General features: G+C 37.8%; 1 protein-coding gene across 6 annotated transcripts in view; it reads right to left on the bottom strand.

Moving 5' to 3' along the window:
• Positions 1 to 18,130, bottom strand: part of RYR2 (ryanodine receptor 2) — a 799,701-nt gene that overhangs the window by 28,701 nt on the left and 752,870 nt on the right. For all 6 annotated transcript variants that reach the window (XM_032137647.2, XM_032137648.2, XM_058430777.1 and 3 more), the window contains 7 exons: positions 16,844 to 16,991; positions 13,592 to 13,678; positions 12,780 to 12,998; positions 11,162 to 11,292; positions 9,819 to 9,861; positions 7,037 to 7,170; positions 3,287 to 3,347 (listed from right to left, as the gene is read on the bottom strand). In XM_032137647.2, coding sequence (XP_031993538.1) covers positions 3,287 to 3,347; positions 7,037 to 7,170; positions 9,819 to 9,861; positions 11,162 to 11,292; positions 12,780 to 12,998; positions 13,592 to 13,678; positions 16,844 to 16,991 — 823 coding nt within the window. The remainder of the gene's footprint in view (positions 1 to 3,286; positions 3,348 to 7,036; positions 7,171 to 9,818; positions 9,862 to 11,161; positions 11,293 to 12,779; positions 12,999 to 13,591; positions 13,679 to 16,843; positions 16,992 to 18,130) is intronic.

The raw sequence follows: 18,130 nt of genomic DNA, 5'->3' as shown, positions 1-18,130 counted from the left end.
AACCAGTTTTAAAGTGTTTTAGGAATTATCGTTGGTATTTATCCTCCGATGGAGAAACATTTATTGACTTCCACTCCGCAGCAGGCTTTCTCAACCCAGTGCTATTGATATTTTCGTTCAGATAATCCTTGATTATGGGTGCTGTTCTGTGCATGGTAGATGGCAAGCAGCATCAACTAGATGCTAATAGCACTGACCCCACCTCTCCCTCGAGTCATGACAACCAAAAATGTCTCCAGACATTGCCAGACATCATTAGCAGACAAAACTGTTCCCCAGTAGAGAAGAACCCTTGCTCTACAGCCAACCAAAGAACCAGTCGCTCTCTCTGCCTCCTTTTCTTCCCTTCTTTGCTTTTCATTTATTCACTCACTAAATCAGTGTTTGCTGAGACTTACTAGTTACGAAATTATATGAAGTGTTTTATTAACCAAGCATCTCACTTTACATGAGCCACAGTAAGCCTAGGAGAAACCCAAACACCATGTGACGTCACTGAAAGCTGTAATACACCTAATAATACTATTGGTACTGTTGTAGAAATCTCCTGGATTATAATTAATGTTGATTATTCACATAGGCTGGAAAATGAGTATACTTTTGGGGGAGGGCCAGGACTAATGCGGAATAAAATTACGGTGGCTGCTCTTACTTATGGGACTACAGTCTCCGCTCCATAAGGGACGTTTTGCTAGTGGAGTCAGAAACTACCCATTTGGGGAAGTGGCGGATACCTTCATTTTGACTGTAAGGTATCTTAATCTTTCACAGAGAATAAAAAGAGGGGGCTGAGCTAGTAAAGGGATTTCAAGGACCATGTGGAACTGAAGCTAGAGGTCAAGTGGCAGAAAAGAAAATAGCATTTTTAAAAAGCACACTGAGGTAAGACTAAACAGAGTTTGCTTGGGAAGGAAAATTTGGTTTGAGTGGTGGGTTCCTGTTTTGCAAGACCAAGTTGGAAAAGCGTGACAGTGTTGGAGAGGCTTGAGGGCAAGTTAAAGGACATCTGGGTACCCCACAGGAACTTGAGTGCCACTGAAGTATCATGAGAAGGATAATGGTTTGTGAAAAACGGCATTTTAGGAAAATGTCTTTAGCACCTACTAAGTGCTGGTCAATGTTCAATATATTTGCACACATGGTCTCTTTTTTTATTTTAGCAAGATCTCTGATGAATAGGCATGTTTAGCCCCAATTTATATATGAGGAAGTGAGCTTGCTCCAGTTAAGCTATTGTCTAAAAACATTGTAAGTGGCACAGCCATTAAATTAGAAGACTACTGGACAAACCCCAGGGTGAGGTTACCAGAGCCAAAAAAGCAGCAAAAGTGGTAAAGATAGAAGGGAGAATTACAGAGGACACAAACAGGACCAAGATTCAGCAAATAATCAAATACATGCATTGGAGGGAGAAAGAAGAGGAGGAGTCCATATGAATAATTTAAGCTCAGTTAGTAAGAAGAACAAAAATACTAAAAGAGAAAATTGTAGACCGAAGACTGGATTTGGTGGGGAGGAGCAGAGGAGAAGGAAGATGAAAATTTGCCGTGGGACATTCACATGGAGCTACTCTAATGAGGCACTAAGAAATGCAAGACTGGGCGTGGAGGCTCACGCCTGTAATCCCAGCACTTTGGGAGGCCAAGGCGGTCGGATCACAAGGTCACGAGATCAAGACCATCCTGGCTAACACGGTGAAACCCCGTCTCTACCAAAAGTACAGAAAATTAGCCGGGCGTGGTGGCGGGTGCCTGTAGTCCTAGCTACTCGGGAGGCTGAGGCAGGTGAATGGTGTGAACCCAGGAGGCGGAGCTTGCAGTGAGTGGAGAGCGTGCCACTGCACTCCAGCCTGGGCGACAGTGCAAGACTCTGTCTCAAAAAAAAAAAAAAAAAAAAAAAGCAAAGACTGAGGAAAAGGAAAATTCATGGGCATAAGATGAGTAAGGACCTAAATGACAAGCTGGGACAAAGGTGCATGTGTGATTTACACATGTGCTTGCTGCACAGTAAAATTTGAATGAGAGAGAAAGAATAAATGATTTTTAGTTTAGGTATATCCCATGAAGTAATTTGGGACATACTTATGCCAAATATTATTTTCTGCTTATCTAAAAGCTACATTTAACTAGGAATTCTGAATTTCATCTGGTAACCCTGGCTATGTTTCAGAGAGATACAGTAATAGTGAAGAATGAATACATGTTGAGAGGTGATTGGCCAAACAGAAGCCATGAAACTGCAGGTGGATAAAAGCCTACTAAGGTAGCAGAACGCTGTCTGAAGAAAGACTCCGTCCTGGATCTATCCATGCCCACGTTATCTAGAGGACGAAAAAACTACATAGCAAGATGAATATTACGGATAAGCTGCATCTGGGCAGAAGCTGCATCTGGGCAAAAGTGGGCTGTGCAAATATTGTGGCATGGAAGATTGAGCTTCGCAGGCAGAACTTAAGATGGACTGGCCACTTGAATGGAAAATGCCAACTAGAGCCAAAGTTGAGGTTGCCCTCTTGTTATTCAGGGAAGTTGCTCCCATTTGGATGAGAAATTAGCTGTAAGATAGTGTATTAATAGTTTATGGTTCTGAAAGATACTTGGAAGACCTGATTTTGAACTCTTAGAGAATGCTCCTAAGACACCCAGAGTTCTGGGCCCATGGCTGGATGAGGAAAGGGGTAAGGATAGAGGCAGGAGAATTTGGGGGCTATCAAAAGCTTCTAAATAGGAGAATGGAACTAATGTTAACTATAAAAGTCAGTGCTAAAATCAAAGAGTGAAATCTTGAGACACCTGGCGGTTTTTAGTAATAGGTAATTTTTTTCTATTTTATTTGGATATATATTAGGGCCCTATATTTAGTCTCCAAAGGCTCTTTGGTAAAAGGAGAATAAAAAAAATAAATAAAACTCCGTAAGTTAATGTACTTAATTTGGGGAAAACCTATAATTAATGTTTGTTCTTTTAAAATTATTTAGGAGTTTCTTTTTAACATCTATAAAACTGAAGTATGCCATTGTCCAATTAAAACCTTAATGAACATACTCGCAAATCTGCATCTCAGTTTTTCATATATTTTCATTTTAATGTTTCAGCTATTGAAAGAAATTGAATGAGAGACGGGCTGGTTAATCATATCATTCTGTGGGTCTCTCTCCAGATCTGGTCTGTATGAAATGAATTGGTATTTGAAACATTTTCTAAATAACCATCCTTCCATGCACAGAACTCCCACAGACTTATCTAATCAGAATGCATTTTCTTTTGTGATAATGAAGTAGGCTTACGTTGTCAGTGAAAACGACTCCTAGTTTCCACATCTGATACTTCACATCAATGGAGTTCAGTCTGCAATGACAAAAAACAAAAAACAAAAAACATGTGTAGTTATGCACATTAACCAAAGACTCATAGGCTTGCGAGAGCCTGGCGGCCTTCACATTCAATGGGACAAGACTTGGACACCTGCTCGGGAAACTAGTTCTATCACAGATGCCAAGGGAGGAGCTGAGAGCCAACTCTGACACTGTATCCTAGAGTTTCATGATGTATTCTTAGAGGATCTTGGAAAACAAAACACCATCACCTTCGTCTTACGTTATTTAAAAATAGTCCTTTCTTTTTCACCTTTTCCTTTCCTACATTCAGTATTAACATTTTTTTTTTGAGACAGAGTTGCACTCATTCGCCCAGACTAGAATGCAATGGTGCAATCTTGGCTCACTGCAATCTCTGCCTCCCAGGTTCAAGCAATTCTCGTGCCTCAGCCTCCCGAGTAGCTGGGATTACAGGCATGCGCTACCACTCCCGGCGAATTTTTTTTTTTGTAGAGATGGGGTTTCATCATGTTGGCCAGGCTGGTCTTGAACTCCTGATCTCAGGGGATCTGTCCGCTTTGGCCTCCCGAAGTGCTGGGATTACAGGCGTGCACCATTGCACCCAGCTACATATAACATTTATTCCTTGAAACTGTACTAAATTGGCCAACATATGTACACATCAAACATTTCCTCACTTTCACATGCACTTGCAATTGCATTCCAACAGAATAACGTTTGATTCAAATAATAAAAGCTAGCATAAATATACACATTTATTTTACAACTACCTGATTTTATAAATGCAAGGGCTTTTAAATTGTTTTTACTTCATTTCCGGAAAATGCACCTTCTCTGTTTCCTTTTCCATCCAGGCAGGAATTTAGCCCTTCCCCTCAGTTCTCATAGCATTTTGTAGACAATTCTTTTTATTATTAATTATTTCCCACATTGTCTTACAGTTGTGGGTGCTGGTATATGCATGTATGTGGTTATACACCTCTCTCACTTGTCTGTGAACTCCCTAGCTCCATGAACAATATCTCACACACTGAATGTCTGAATACGCATATGTTGAATGAATAAATCCTAAAGTAAATATTTGTGATCTTTGCAGATTACAAACACGTATATTAAAATATACGTGTTAATCTTCATTTTTTCAGAACTTGCCACTGATTTATAGGCTAGAAATTATAACTTTGCCAGCCTTTCCAATATTCCAGCTCTAAGTAATTGATATGAAATAATGCAATATAACATAATGGCAATATTATTTTCTAAAGGGTTTCTCTAGACTTAATGTTTTAGTCTTTATTGACTTCTTTAATCATTTCTTTTAATTAGGCTCATCTTAAATTATAAATGCTAAGTAGATGCAAATCGAAGGTGACTTTTTAGGAGATTTTTTTCACTAAGGGGTAAGGCTCATTTAACTTACTCTAGGATTTAAAAAATTTTTTTTTCCTTAAATAAAGGTATCATCTTTGAACTATAATTAATTTTATTATCACAGGAGCCTTTAAAAAAAGTGCCACAAATATTTACAACAGGTTTCAATATAAGAATTTTTTTCTTAAATAAAAAAAGGAAGAGTTGGGGGGAAAAATGGAGTAGTTTGCATGGGAGCATAATTATTTTACATTAAAGCAATCTAAAACAAAATAATGGTTTATATCAGGATGTATGAATTTCCTATGGTGGTTTCTTATTTTATTTTAAAAATTATTCTTATGAGTTATTTTCCATCTCTAGCATACATTAGTGTGACAGTATACCATCAGTATCACACAGCAGCACACAGCACTCATTTCTCACCCTTAAGTGGTAGCCATGATGTTTCAGTGAGGCTGACCCCACCTCTGGGGGAGGGCCATGGCTGAGCTAAGCCAATCAGAACATGGCCTTCCTGGTTGGGGGGCGGGGGGACGCCAAAGCTCCAGTCAAGGGTAAACTATAATCAGGAAGCTGAGTTTTGCTAGATGTTTTGAGAGATGAGCTCCTTTCTTCCCCAGTGAGGACACAAATGAAGACACATGCAGCCTGCTAGACTGCCAGCAGCTATTCCACCCCCAGGAATGGAGCTGGCCACGTATTTAAAGGTGCACATACCAAGCCTTAAGTGTTTGATAAATAAATATATAAATCATCCTTGTATTTGAATGTTCACATTAAGATAGCGTTCATATAGAAATTGGATAATCTTTTAAAACCTGACCTTCCTAAATGCTTTAGTAAAGAGACATTATATGTAAATCTTTTTCCTAGTTGTACATTATTTACCAGAACTTTCTTCTTCTAATTTTATTCTCCATATGTCAAGGTGTTAAATGCCATATGAACTTCTTGGTAATTTGCTAGGGGTCAAACTTACAAACACTTACTATGTATAATGGTAGAAAACTATGCCAATTTAAAACTATTTCTTTATAGTAGAAAAACAGTCTAAACTTCCCTTTTATTTTTTTCAGACTTTTTTTTAGAGTCACAAATATGACCACAGAAAATGCATAACTCAGTAAAACTATTTAATTCTATATTGCTTATTAAGGATCTGAAAATGTTTGTGGGATGCTCAGCCTCACACCGTAGTTCTTGTTTCATATGATATTCTAACATAAGGGACACAGGTCCTAAGGATTGCCCATCTGTGTTTCATGTTACATGCAGTGGCACAACCTTTAAATATACATTTGTTTTCCTAGAGTACTCAAGTAATATTTTGGACCTTAATTCATATTTGCTGATCTAAGTTGTTTTCAGTAAGTTCAAAAACAAGTTCACCTTAAAGACCCAAGTAGCTCTAATAAGTTTTCAGATAGATAAAAACAATATGACCAATGAGATAGGCCAGCTAAACTATCTTTTTAATGCTAGCTAACAGATTAAGAAAATAATACTGTTTCACAGAACCATAAATATGTTTTCAAAGTAACCATCACATCCCTACTCATGTTAAGAGAAAGTATTATGTTTCTTCCAAAATCATTAAGTGACTAAGCAATTACGTTTTTAAAAGCATGTTTTACTTTTATTCCAGAGATTCAGTTGATCAAATTTGCTAAATGTATGTATGTATATATCTGTACACTCACACTATATATGTGTGTGTGTGTGTGACATTTAAATTCAGTGCATTCAACTCAACTGGTTTAGAAACATATTATTCCATGAAAGCAGTGTTTCATTTTGAAGTAAACTTTACAAGTAATAGTATGACGGTATATTATTTCTGACACACTAAGCCTTTGCTATTCAAAAAAATACAATAATTGTGATAAAGTAATATGAGTTCCTCTGAACATTTTAAATAAAAGGGCTACATAGTTCCCTTTTCCAAAAATAAGAAAATTAACATTTTTTCAAACAGGAATTACCAGAAAACAGCCATATATTGAGTTTTTGCATGTGTTTTACTTAGATTTAAGGATCATTTAAAGACAGAAAAGGCAAATTAAGTAAAAAACATGAATAGTCTTTCTGTTCTCTTGTAAATATTCAAAGGCACCTCCAAAAATTGATAGAAAAAGAATCCAATCATTCCAGAGTTCCAAATACCAAGAAGTGTAAAAGTAGACTTCTTTATATACATTCTATTTTCCTCATGTATCTATTCTTCTGACATTGAAGGAAAGGAAATCAACGCACAAGTTTAGAAATGTATTAATGTTTTCCCCTTTCAATCTTAAGTCTGTAGGATAGAGCCGAAGTAACACTTACACAGCTGATAGGGAGCTGTCCTTCTTTGGCTTCTTCTTTTCTCTGGCATCACTGAAGTCCAGAGCTGCCTTGTCCATGCCAAGTAATTCACTGATTCTGTCTCGGCCGTAGAACTCTCCATACTTATCCATAACCTTGGGGTATGAGAAAAAGCATTTTGTTGGCTTCAACCGTTAAGTAATATCATCTATGTGTGTGCATAAAACATCTAATTATTTTTATACTTACTGTATATTTGCCCTAACAATCACTTAAAATCAAGTTTATGGTTCATCTCCTGTGATCACACTGCTTAAGGTCTAAACAAATTCACAGCATTTTACATAATACCTATCTGAGGAACAAGATTTCTCTCTCATTCAAGAGAGGGAGACATACCAAAGAAGAAGATGAGCTGAAATAAAAGCATAAGAAATGGAGGGAAATGGAATGAGAATGACCTTTACTAAATTAATACTTTGTGTCAGAAATTATGCTTCATTCCATGTGACTGTCACAATATGTAGGTTTCATGTTATTGATATTCTGCAGATAAAGAAACTGTACCTTAGAAAACTTCATGTAATGTGCCTAAGGTTGCTAAACTCAGCAAGAGATGGGTCCAGGAAGCAACCAGGCCATGCCTGACTCCCCAGCCAATGATCTTCTGCATAGACCTCTGCATGCCAATAGGGGGCACATCACAGGGGTGGCATCCTTCCATGGTCTCGATTTCAACCCTTCAACTCTCTGGCCACAATGCTCATCTTTCTACCCCACTCCCCTGAGTAACCTGACCCCAGCAATTCTTCAGTAACACCAGGACCTGCAACCTTGTCACCATCCTCATTTTAATTATCATCTAGTATAGATTCCATTATTCTATCATTAGAATAATTCTTAACAATCCGCTTCAGCTTCCTTGCTTATTTCTCTTCTGTCCCATCTGCCTGGCTTTGCCCATTTGTCATGTTTTTAGAGCAGCGCTTGGATGTGCTCACAGCTCCCCTGTGAGCTCAGTATGTCCAACTCTAGGATACAGCTCTTCTCGGCCTCTGGTTCATATACCTCCTGAGTCTCACACAGTAATGAAAATGGAGGCCAGGAGTGGTGGCTCACTTCTGTAATCCCAGCAATTTGGGAGGCCAAGGTGGGTGGATCATTTGAGGTCAGGAGTTCGAGACAGCTTGGCCAACATGGTGAGACGTTGTCTTTACTAAATATACAAAAATTACCTGGGCGTGGTGGTAGACGCCTGTAATTCCAGCTACTTGGGAGACTGAGGTAGGAGAATCACTTGAACCCGGGAGGTGGAGGTTGCAGTGAGCTGAAATCATGCCACTGCACTCCAGCCTGGGCAACAGAGTGAGACCCTGTCTCAAAAACAAAAAAAGAAAGTGGAGGGAACAGGAAAAGCAATTAAAGACAAGCAGGAGGAGAGATCACTGGTAGGAAAAAAGGAGTCCGCTATACGGGAGAAAAGATTAGAAAAGGAGACAGAATGTGACAATACGAGATTGAAGTGAGTGAAGAAGGAAATATACCGATGAAAAGAAGGGATTAACAGATATAAAAACTGGCTTTTTCTGAGTGTATACAATCAGGTAATTTAAAAGGAACCAAAAGAGCCTATGAACATGAACTACTTAGGTTAATTAAAACCATTTGTTTTGCATTATTCTCACAGTGCTAAAAATGGGTCGGGCTGATTTGAGCCGGGGGGATTCTCTCTGGACTGTGTCCTCACATTCCCTGCAGGACAAATTAGGTACCGTAGCGGGAAAGCCAGGAACAGGATTAGCTGCCATTATGGTTTATCTATTTATTTCACTACAAATATAGAGTTTTCTTCATTAAAGCAAAATCTCTTGCTTTAATAATTTAGAAGCTTCTTCCTTATTCCATTAAATAATAGGAATAAAATGTTCAAATTATCTATTTAAAATCATTTTAAAATTATTCTTTCAAAGCTTTTGCCTAATTTGGGTGTGCTCAGATGCACTAGCGCAGTGCTACTCAAGATGCCAGGTCACGAGGGAACAAAACACTTGCACCTCCTCCATGCAAAAATCGAACACATTGCTTCTAATAAAGTAAAAAAAAATGTATATATACATAATATATGTATATATGTACATGTACATGTATATATACACATTTATATATGTATAAACATATATACATATACGTATGTACACACATACGTGTGCACACGTGTGTGTATTCCATATATATGGGTACACGTGTACCCATATATATGTGTGTACATATATATATACCTGTGTGTGTGTGTGTGTATATATATATATATATATATACAGGCGTGAGCCATCGCGCCTGGCCATTATGTGCTATTCTTGAAATTCATATTTGACCGGATGTGGTGGCTCACGCCTTTGATCCCAGCACTTTGGTAGGTCAAGGCGGGCGGATGACCCGAGGTCAGGAGTCAGAGACCAGCCAGGTCAACATGGCGAAACCCCATCTTGACTAAAAATACAAAAATTAGCCGGGTGTGGTGGTGGGCGCCTGGAATCCCAGCCACTTGGGAGGCTGAGGCAGGAGAATCGCTTGAACCTGGGCAGCTGAGGTTGCAGTGAACCAAGATCATGCCACTGCATTCCAGCCTGGGTGACAGAGTGGAGACTCTGTCTCAAAAATTAAAAAAAAAAAAGGAGACATTAATAGGCAGATAAATTATACCTCAATTATACCTCAATATCTTATTCTACATCTGAATCACATCAAATTAAAATCTAAACTGTGCTTTAAGAAAAATATAGAGGATTCCAAGTAATATTACCTTTCTTTTAACAAATTTGTCCCAGTAGTTGTTGGGAAATGACCTAAAATATAGAAAAGCATAGAAGTAAATAGTATTATTTTTAATGTCAAATAATAACATAACATTTGGGATGTATGGCATACTTAAAATAATATGTAAACATATATCCTGCCATCCATGTAAACTTAAAATGAATTTGGTTAACATCACATAATTTCCTGCATCATAGGTATTTGAATATTATTTTAAATATTAACATGTAAATATATACAAAAGATTATAAGCTGATACTTTAATGGAGAAGAGTATGAGCATATTTATTAGGTAGCATTGTTATATTTATTTGTTTATAACATATCAGTACATAGACCTGTTTATCAATTGCCTTAAAAAATTAAAGTATCTAGAAACCTGTCATTGCTTTTCCCATGAAGAAAAAAATCTCCTTCCCACCAGTTATCCTTAAAGAAACTGAGCATAGCACCAAAGCACATCTCTAGCGTCTTCACTAATACATAGAGAGTTTACCTAAAGGGACGGACTGACTGACTTAGAAATTAGTATTAATGGTAGAATTGCTAAACAAAACATTTAGCATTTAGAATAAACATGTATCATGTATGAATAATCTCCATTTGACAACTCAGAACCCATTAGTAAATAACTTTTTAATTAGCAAAACTAATCACAATTATTTAAAAAAGATTTCACTCGAATAGTAAATATAAACTATTACAACTATTGCACTACTAATTCTTTTTACAGTGAAAAATTATACTTTCGTGATAGATTTATACTCAGAACAGCAGCTAGTAGTTTGGATCTTGATCTCACAGGGCTAAATGTTTATTGGATAGAAAAAGCATTTGTTTTTCTGTCTTACATTTTATACCGTGTCCTAATATTTAGTTAGTTTCATGCTAGGGTGCTTGATGGTACTGAAAGTTGATAACTCAGATATATTCAAGGTGTAAAATTCAATGTATTTTCCTTTAATCTACAACTTTTTCGTTAATGAATAATTTTTGCTTCCTCCGCTTTTGGATGAGATAACCCTGCCTGCAGGTCATGCACTTCCTGCTACACACATCCCCGAACGCTGAGTAATGGATGTGAAGTTCCATCAGTGCTATGGAAATGAACTCTAAGCCATTTTTGATTAAGGAATTCAGAACTCAGAGGACAAAAATTGAGGACATCCATTAGGAGTTGGACGGCGCTGAGTCAGATTTTTCTTGGCTGAATATATAACTATTATTCACCTCTGCTAAACTTTTGACAAATCTGCGGGAACTCCAACCAAGTATTTTCATGTCTGGAAATTTTTGAGTGCAGAAAGTCTCACATAATTATTTACTCACTGTGTGTTGATTACGAGTCTATCCCACTGGCCCTTAATATCATCCTCTGAAGGCTGTTCTGTAATATAAAGCCCATCAAATTCCAATTTCCGTGCCACTTCCTTTTCTCGCTTAAAAATAACCAACGGGACCTACACAGGAAACATAAATATGTTAAAATTAGTTTAGATTTACTGGCATATCTTGTGGTCACTATCTTTACAAAACAGCTTTTGGAAAGAAATATTTCCTGTATACTTCTAGAAAGGTAAAAATGGAATGAAAATGAATCGGCTATTTTCAAGCAGGAAGAAGCATCTAGAAGGTTTTGGAAAAACAGAAGACAGAATAGATATTACATATATGCATATGTTTTTAAACACATAGGGGCTTATAGATAATTACACTAATGAAATCATTTTTAAACTTCAAAGATGAAAAGATGATTATGTAAAATCATTTTCTTTTTACATATATCTCTCAACATGAATGAACGAAATAAAATTTAGCAATTGCAGCAATGTTCCCAAATGCATGCTACTAAAGTGCAGTTTTATTTGAGAAACCTCTTTAATAATTTCATGCTCAGCATTATCACATACTATTTTGAGATAAATTTTAATTTCAACATCAGCAAAAATCTTTGTCAGTTTGTCAAAATATCTCAGAACATAATGATTCTCTTTTTACATGAACAGACTTTACACAAGGCACAGATAGCAGACACAGATATTCTGGAAATGGCCAAGAATATGCACTCCCATAAAACAGAATAAAAGGGAGGAAAGGAGTTCCTGAATAACTCTTTACATTCTAGTCTTTTACTCTGAGCCCTGGTTTTTCAAACGTCTTCTGCAAGATTTACAACCAGAGGCAGAGGACAGTGAAAGTGAAATAAAGGCATTACAGTAAAAAAGTGCCTTGCTAGGAAAAGATAAAGAGGTTTGCACAGGTAATGGGCAGCCCTGCGCACTCAGAGAGATTATCTTGGGTTCTATTCACCAAATTATATTGTTCCCTTGGCAGGCCTCTAGGGATAAAGCTGCATTATTTTCCGAGTGAAGTGTGACAAATCATGAGGCATTTCTGCCAAGAATAGCAATAGATACTTCCCTCATAATAAAACAATAAAATGACTCCTAGGATCGATAGAATGGATTGCTATAAGTCTTAATACACCAAGTATCACTGCGTTACCGTGAGACATAGTGGGTGGGTGAGCCCACTTCTGTAGGGCCAAGTTATAGGCGAAATTCTCTATGTGAATAATTATGAGTACATGAAAGAAAGCTACTTGAAGACACCTCATGGCCATAGCCCCTTCCCAGGGCAGACTAGTCAATGTAGACCTAAAAAGGCCAGGATCCAATGCCCCAGGTCAGGACAGCCCTGAAGGGGCATCCCAGCTTTGGAGACTGCACCTGCTGTGTCTACAGTAGCCCAGCTTTCCCCTCTGTCCCATCCTGCTTCCTCCATTTTCCCCATGCATGTTGATTCATGGAGCATTCCCTCAGAAACTTTGTGCACAAAATTTCCAGCTCAGAATCTGCTTCCCCAGAAGTCCAGCCTGCAACACACACACACACACATACACACACACACACACACACACAGGTACCTCGGTGCCTTACTATCTTACTTTCAAGCAGTAGTATCCAATGATGCAGAAGAAAGAAATGACCGTGTGCAGAATAGCTAAGATACGCAGCGTGGGCTCCATGTAGCCGCTGCTCTCCTCTAGCACATAGTGAACTGCGATGATTCTGTGGGAGCTGCTGTCCAGGCTGGTCACTTTGGCATTTTCACTCGAACTTCTAGTGGGGAGCTCCTTTCCTTCAACCACAGAAGAAGTGGAGACCTGATTCAAAGCATTTAAAGGAGAGTCAGTTTGCTGCATCTGAGATGATATTGCAAGCAAAAGACAAAAGAAATATAGCCTTTTTAGCAAAGAGTTGGATGTGAAGTCACTGCATAATGAAAGGACTAATAGCAAAGGCTAAAAACGATAGCTTTTCAAAAATCAAAGGCAAGTAATGAACATAGTTTTAAAATTCATTCTTATTCAACCAAAAATTCTGAGGATTCCAATGCATGCTAAAAAATTAGATGGCTAAGCTCTCTTCTCAGTTACAAAAGAATGTAATATAATCAGGTATGCCACACCCAGACATAGTCACAAGTAAGATATTCAGCTAAATTAGGCTGGGAATACTGTGGGTAAGCCCTCTGCTAAGTCACATGCCCCTCAGTTGAGGCATTTCTCACTTCTCAGGAACAAATCTATCTTGCCTTCCTAGAAAACAGCGACATCAGTGCCTAGGCATCAGTATTTCATAACAGGTTTAGACATGTTCACTAGCAGTAGTAGATATGTTAATCGTGAAATCTTTACATTCATTTCTGTCTATTTGTAGTTTTCTACCAGTTATTAAAACAGTAAGATGTACGTACCTTATAAAAGAGCAAGATGAAATTGATAGCAAATGCGACAAATAAGGCTAACATTCTCATGTTGTAAAAGTTGCGAGCAAAATAGTTCTGAGGGCGAAAAACATTATGAAAAGGTCACTGAATCAAGCAGCTTGAAATCTGCAGACAATTTAAATAAAGCATTCATTCATTTACCCCAAACAATTGATCGCAAGCCTACCGTTTCAAGCACCATTCTTGGTGCTGCAGAACTAACAGTGAAGGAGAACATTTCTGCCACCATGGAGGAGACAAAGAATAAAAAAGCATACCCACAAGTGAAAAATGTAATTTCTGAGAATGTTAAATGCTGAGAAGAAAACTACTTCAGGTTAGGAGCTTAGGGAATAGGGGTGCTACTTTAGATGGTGTTGGTCTGGGAAGGTTTATCTCAGGAGGTGAGCTTTGAACAGAGAGGCCTGAATGCGGGGGGTGGGGGAGCAAGTCATACAAATATTTGGGGAAAGAGTGTGTCAAAGAGAGGAGCAACAAGGGCAGAGGCCCTGAGTTAGGAGTGATGTTGGTGTGTTTGAGAAATAGAAGGAAAAACAGTGAGAAGAAGGGAGACTGATGTGTGGGGGTGGCAGGGGGGATGAGATCAGACAGGTGAGCAGGGGGCAGGGTATTGTAGGCTTCTGATAAAAGGTTGTCTTGTCTTTGACAGTGTGGTGGTTCAGTTTACAACCTCTGAGGCCTCATTGCCTGGATATGAAGCCTGCCTCCCTCCATTTCCTAGTGCGGGATACGGACAAATGACTTAATCTTTTCTGTAGCATCACTCTGCTCATCTGTAGGCAAAATGGGGATAACAAAAGACCTTAACTCTTAAGTGTGCTTTGAAGATGAAATGGGTTAATATAGGGAAAGTTTGTTAGTAATATTATAATTATTATGTTGATTATAATAAACGTAATATTCTAATATAATTATTATTTTATTCTAGGTGGGATGGGAAGCTATTAGAGGATTTGAGGAGGGCTTGGAGCAGTTGGATTATGATTTGAAAGGCCCACTCCAGCTACTGTGTGAGAACTGATAGTAGTGGAACAAGAGTGAAAGCAAGAGGACCAATTAGAAAGTAAGTGAGTACAAGACGTCAGGCAGAGGTGAGGTTCATGGTGGTGGATTGGACTTAATGGCACCTGTGGAGATGGCAAAAACTGGGCAGACTCGGTGTATTTAGAACAACTGAGAATAATTATCATTGGGTTGTATTTAAGGTGGGAAAGAGGGGGGTTCAAAGATGATGCCTTCTGAATTTGGGAGCCTGAGCAACTAAGCAAACAGCTGGTACAATTTATTGGGCTGGGAAAAAATAAAGCCTAGAGAAGTGGGTTTAAAGTAATAGGTTATGGTGGACGTTAAGTAAAGTATTTGTTTTAATATTAAGTGGGAGACGTCAATGTAATTTAAGTGGCTATGTCAGGGGATTTACCATAATAAAGCTACATCAAAATGTAACACCTCAGAATGATATTCCCCTCTGTGTACACACCCCATCTCTGTTCGTGTCATTTCCCCACACAGGACCGCGTCTTTACTGCCAGAGCTTACTAGAACAAGGCTGTCCAGCATACCCAGACTGGGTCAGTTTCACTGGTTCTCCTTGGAAGGTGGATCTGGGTCACAGAGGCTGAGTTAGCTAGCCTGAGCTCTCGCTTAGGGGAAAAGGGGCCTTTGTTAGACAGATGTGGCCATGATTGGGAATGTGCATGCAAATCGGGGAGCCAAGAAAGATAGCAAAGAGATTCAGGAAAAGGGAGGAGCTGTGCAGAGACAATGGAACGTGTGAACCCTGACACAGTGAAAGGTGGAAGCAAAATCCCAACTACTTGGTTTACACAACTGTAGTTAAACACATTCTTCAGGAACCCACTGGGGTATTGCGGCGCCCATTCAACCTTTAAACCATCTATAATAGAACTATACCTGAAGCCATGGAAGCCATTATGGCATACCAAATTAATAATTATTCAGAGTTATCTAGGAGACATTTCTCTTCAGTGTATTCTGTATTAAACAATTTAGGGAAAATACAAGATGGTTTAGGAAATGTAGTTACAACTAAATTAAAATATATTTGCATAAAATATATAATACATAAACATGTTTAAAAATAAGCGTTTAGAATATATAATTACTGAGGACAGTCCACTTTCCTTATAGGTGAAATTCTATAGTCCATTGAGTTTCTGGGTTGTCAATTTTTGATTTCTCAAGGGCTACAAAACACTAAATATGACTCTGCTGTTCAAATGGCTTTATTATGAGGGTTGTTGTTCTTAAATTCTAGGTCTAACATTACTGGTCAGTACCTCTTGTAGGTGGATTCTACATGCTTATCCCCTATCCTTTTCCTCCTTTATAAAAATTATAAAAAATTTAAATTTAAATTATAAAATTTAAAAAATTATAAAAATTAAAAAAAAATATGCATATATACACATATATTTAATTATACATATATACACATATATACACATGTATATATGTATAATTTTTATAAAGGAGGAAAAGGATAGGAGACACACATATGTGTATATATATGACATTACACGTGCATGTTTATAAAAGGCCTTTCAAACAATATTTTTAAGAATTTCAAGATAAATATGAATAGACATAGAGAGCTATACCTTTCGTTTTCCAAATATGAATGTGTGCTTTACTAATTAGGGGAACACCTCTGCAAAATGTACAGGACACTACATAAAGAACTGTAATCCCTCTCTTAAAGAACAATTTCAAATAGACCTTCTTATTATCAATGGAAAGTGGCTCAATTAGCTAATATTTTTATACCTGGATTTTTAAGTAAAAGGGTGATGTTATAGAAATACTGACTAATCTAGTTCTGGAACATTTTTGAATTACTTGTGTCCTAGAAGGCACATCTTGCTGTAAAATCTGTTGCAGGTCCTCAGAATATGTTTATTCACTTGTCCTAATGTCTTTGTGGGCAGACACTGGGAGCACTGTCCCAGCAGGAACCAAATGAAAGGGTTTCAGGGAGCGCGAATGTGAGTAGAGGTTGTGGGTTTGACAGTAGGGAGCGGTGGGCCAGAGACATTCACTATAAAAGATAAACACACTACAATGAGCAAATCAAACATGTGCTGGACTAACCTGGTTCCCTAATTGCCACTCAGGGAGAGGTCAGCAAATATTTACTGAGCCTAAATTATTACGGTATTGCACTATATCAGTAACAACATTCATTCTAAAACATCTTACTAGAAGTTTCTGTTGATATGCTATGATTTTCTTCCAGAATGCTGACTCTGGCACTTCTGGTTCTCCGTATCTGTGTGTGTGAAGCTGCCTCAACTTTTGTTTGCCCTTGTCTTCCTTGGCTTTCTCTTCTTTTTCTCCATCTTCTCCCCTATGAAAACAAATGAACAAAACATAAGCTCTCCAGAAACTAAAGAACTAAACGGGTGTTGTGGAAAATTACCCAAGTGAACAAATATTTTAGACCATCGTATCACTTTTGAAAACTAATTACTTTTCCAGTGAATGATAATATTCTGAATTTTAGAATCAGGGGTAAGATTTCCTATTGATCACAGTCCCCTGTAGATGGGTAATTCTGTGAAGTTGAAATATAGAGGACATTTTATAGGCTTGATGAATCTTTATACATAGCAGATTCCTTCCAATTCTGCAATAAAACGTTTAAAAAAAGAACAATGAAGATTGATTTTGCTGTGACTGTCCAACATACCCTATTTTTAAATTATAATTTCAATGCTTTTTTTTTTTTTTTTTTTTGAGACAGAGTCTTGCTTTGTCACCCTGGCTGGAATGCAGGGGCGCCATCTCAGCTCACTGCAACCTTCACCTCCCGGGTTCAAGTGATTCTCCTGCCTCAGCTTTCCAAGTAGCTGGGATTATAGGCACGTGACACCATGCCCGGCTAACTTTTTTTTATATTTTTAGTAGAGAGGGGGTTTCACCATGTTGGCCAGGCTGATCTTGAACTCCTGACCTCATGATCCGCCCACCTCGGCCTCCCAAAGTGCTGGGATTACAGGTGTGAGCCACCGTGCCCAGCCTATAATTTTAATCCACAATTTTTAACATTTGCCATTGCCACCGCACCCAGCCTATAATTTTAATCCACAATTTTTAACATTTGCCATTAAGATTTAAAATCAGAGACCTACACACTTATTGTTCACATGTGTAAAGTGTATCATTATACTCACACTTTGACATCTATTAATTGTAATTAATTTTATGAAAATATATTAAGTGAATTATAGTAATGTTATATTAATTCCAGACAATAATGGAATTAGAAGAATTGACATTTGATATCCTTTAGATGCAAAATATCAGTCCTTCATTAAAGTGAAGTCATATGTATTAATACATAAACCAGAAATATTAATATATAAGCTATACTTAATCTTAACTCATAAGAGTCATATATTAGTTAAAGAATTGCCATCGAGATGCCTGTCTTGCTGGTATTTATGTCTACTTTTTATGTGGCCATTTTTACAACTGACCCAATAG

Source organism: Hylobates moloch, unplaced genomic scaffold (assembly GCF_009828535.3).
Source record: "Hylobates moloch isolate HMO894 unplaced genomic scaffold, HMol_V3 SCAFFOLD_18, whole genome shotgun sequence".
NCBI lineage: Eukaryota > Metazoa > Chordata > Mammalia > Primates > Hylobatidae > Hylobates > Hylobates moloch.
This window is presented reverse-complemented; position numbering and strand designations above follow the sequence as displayed.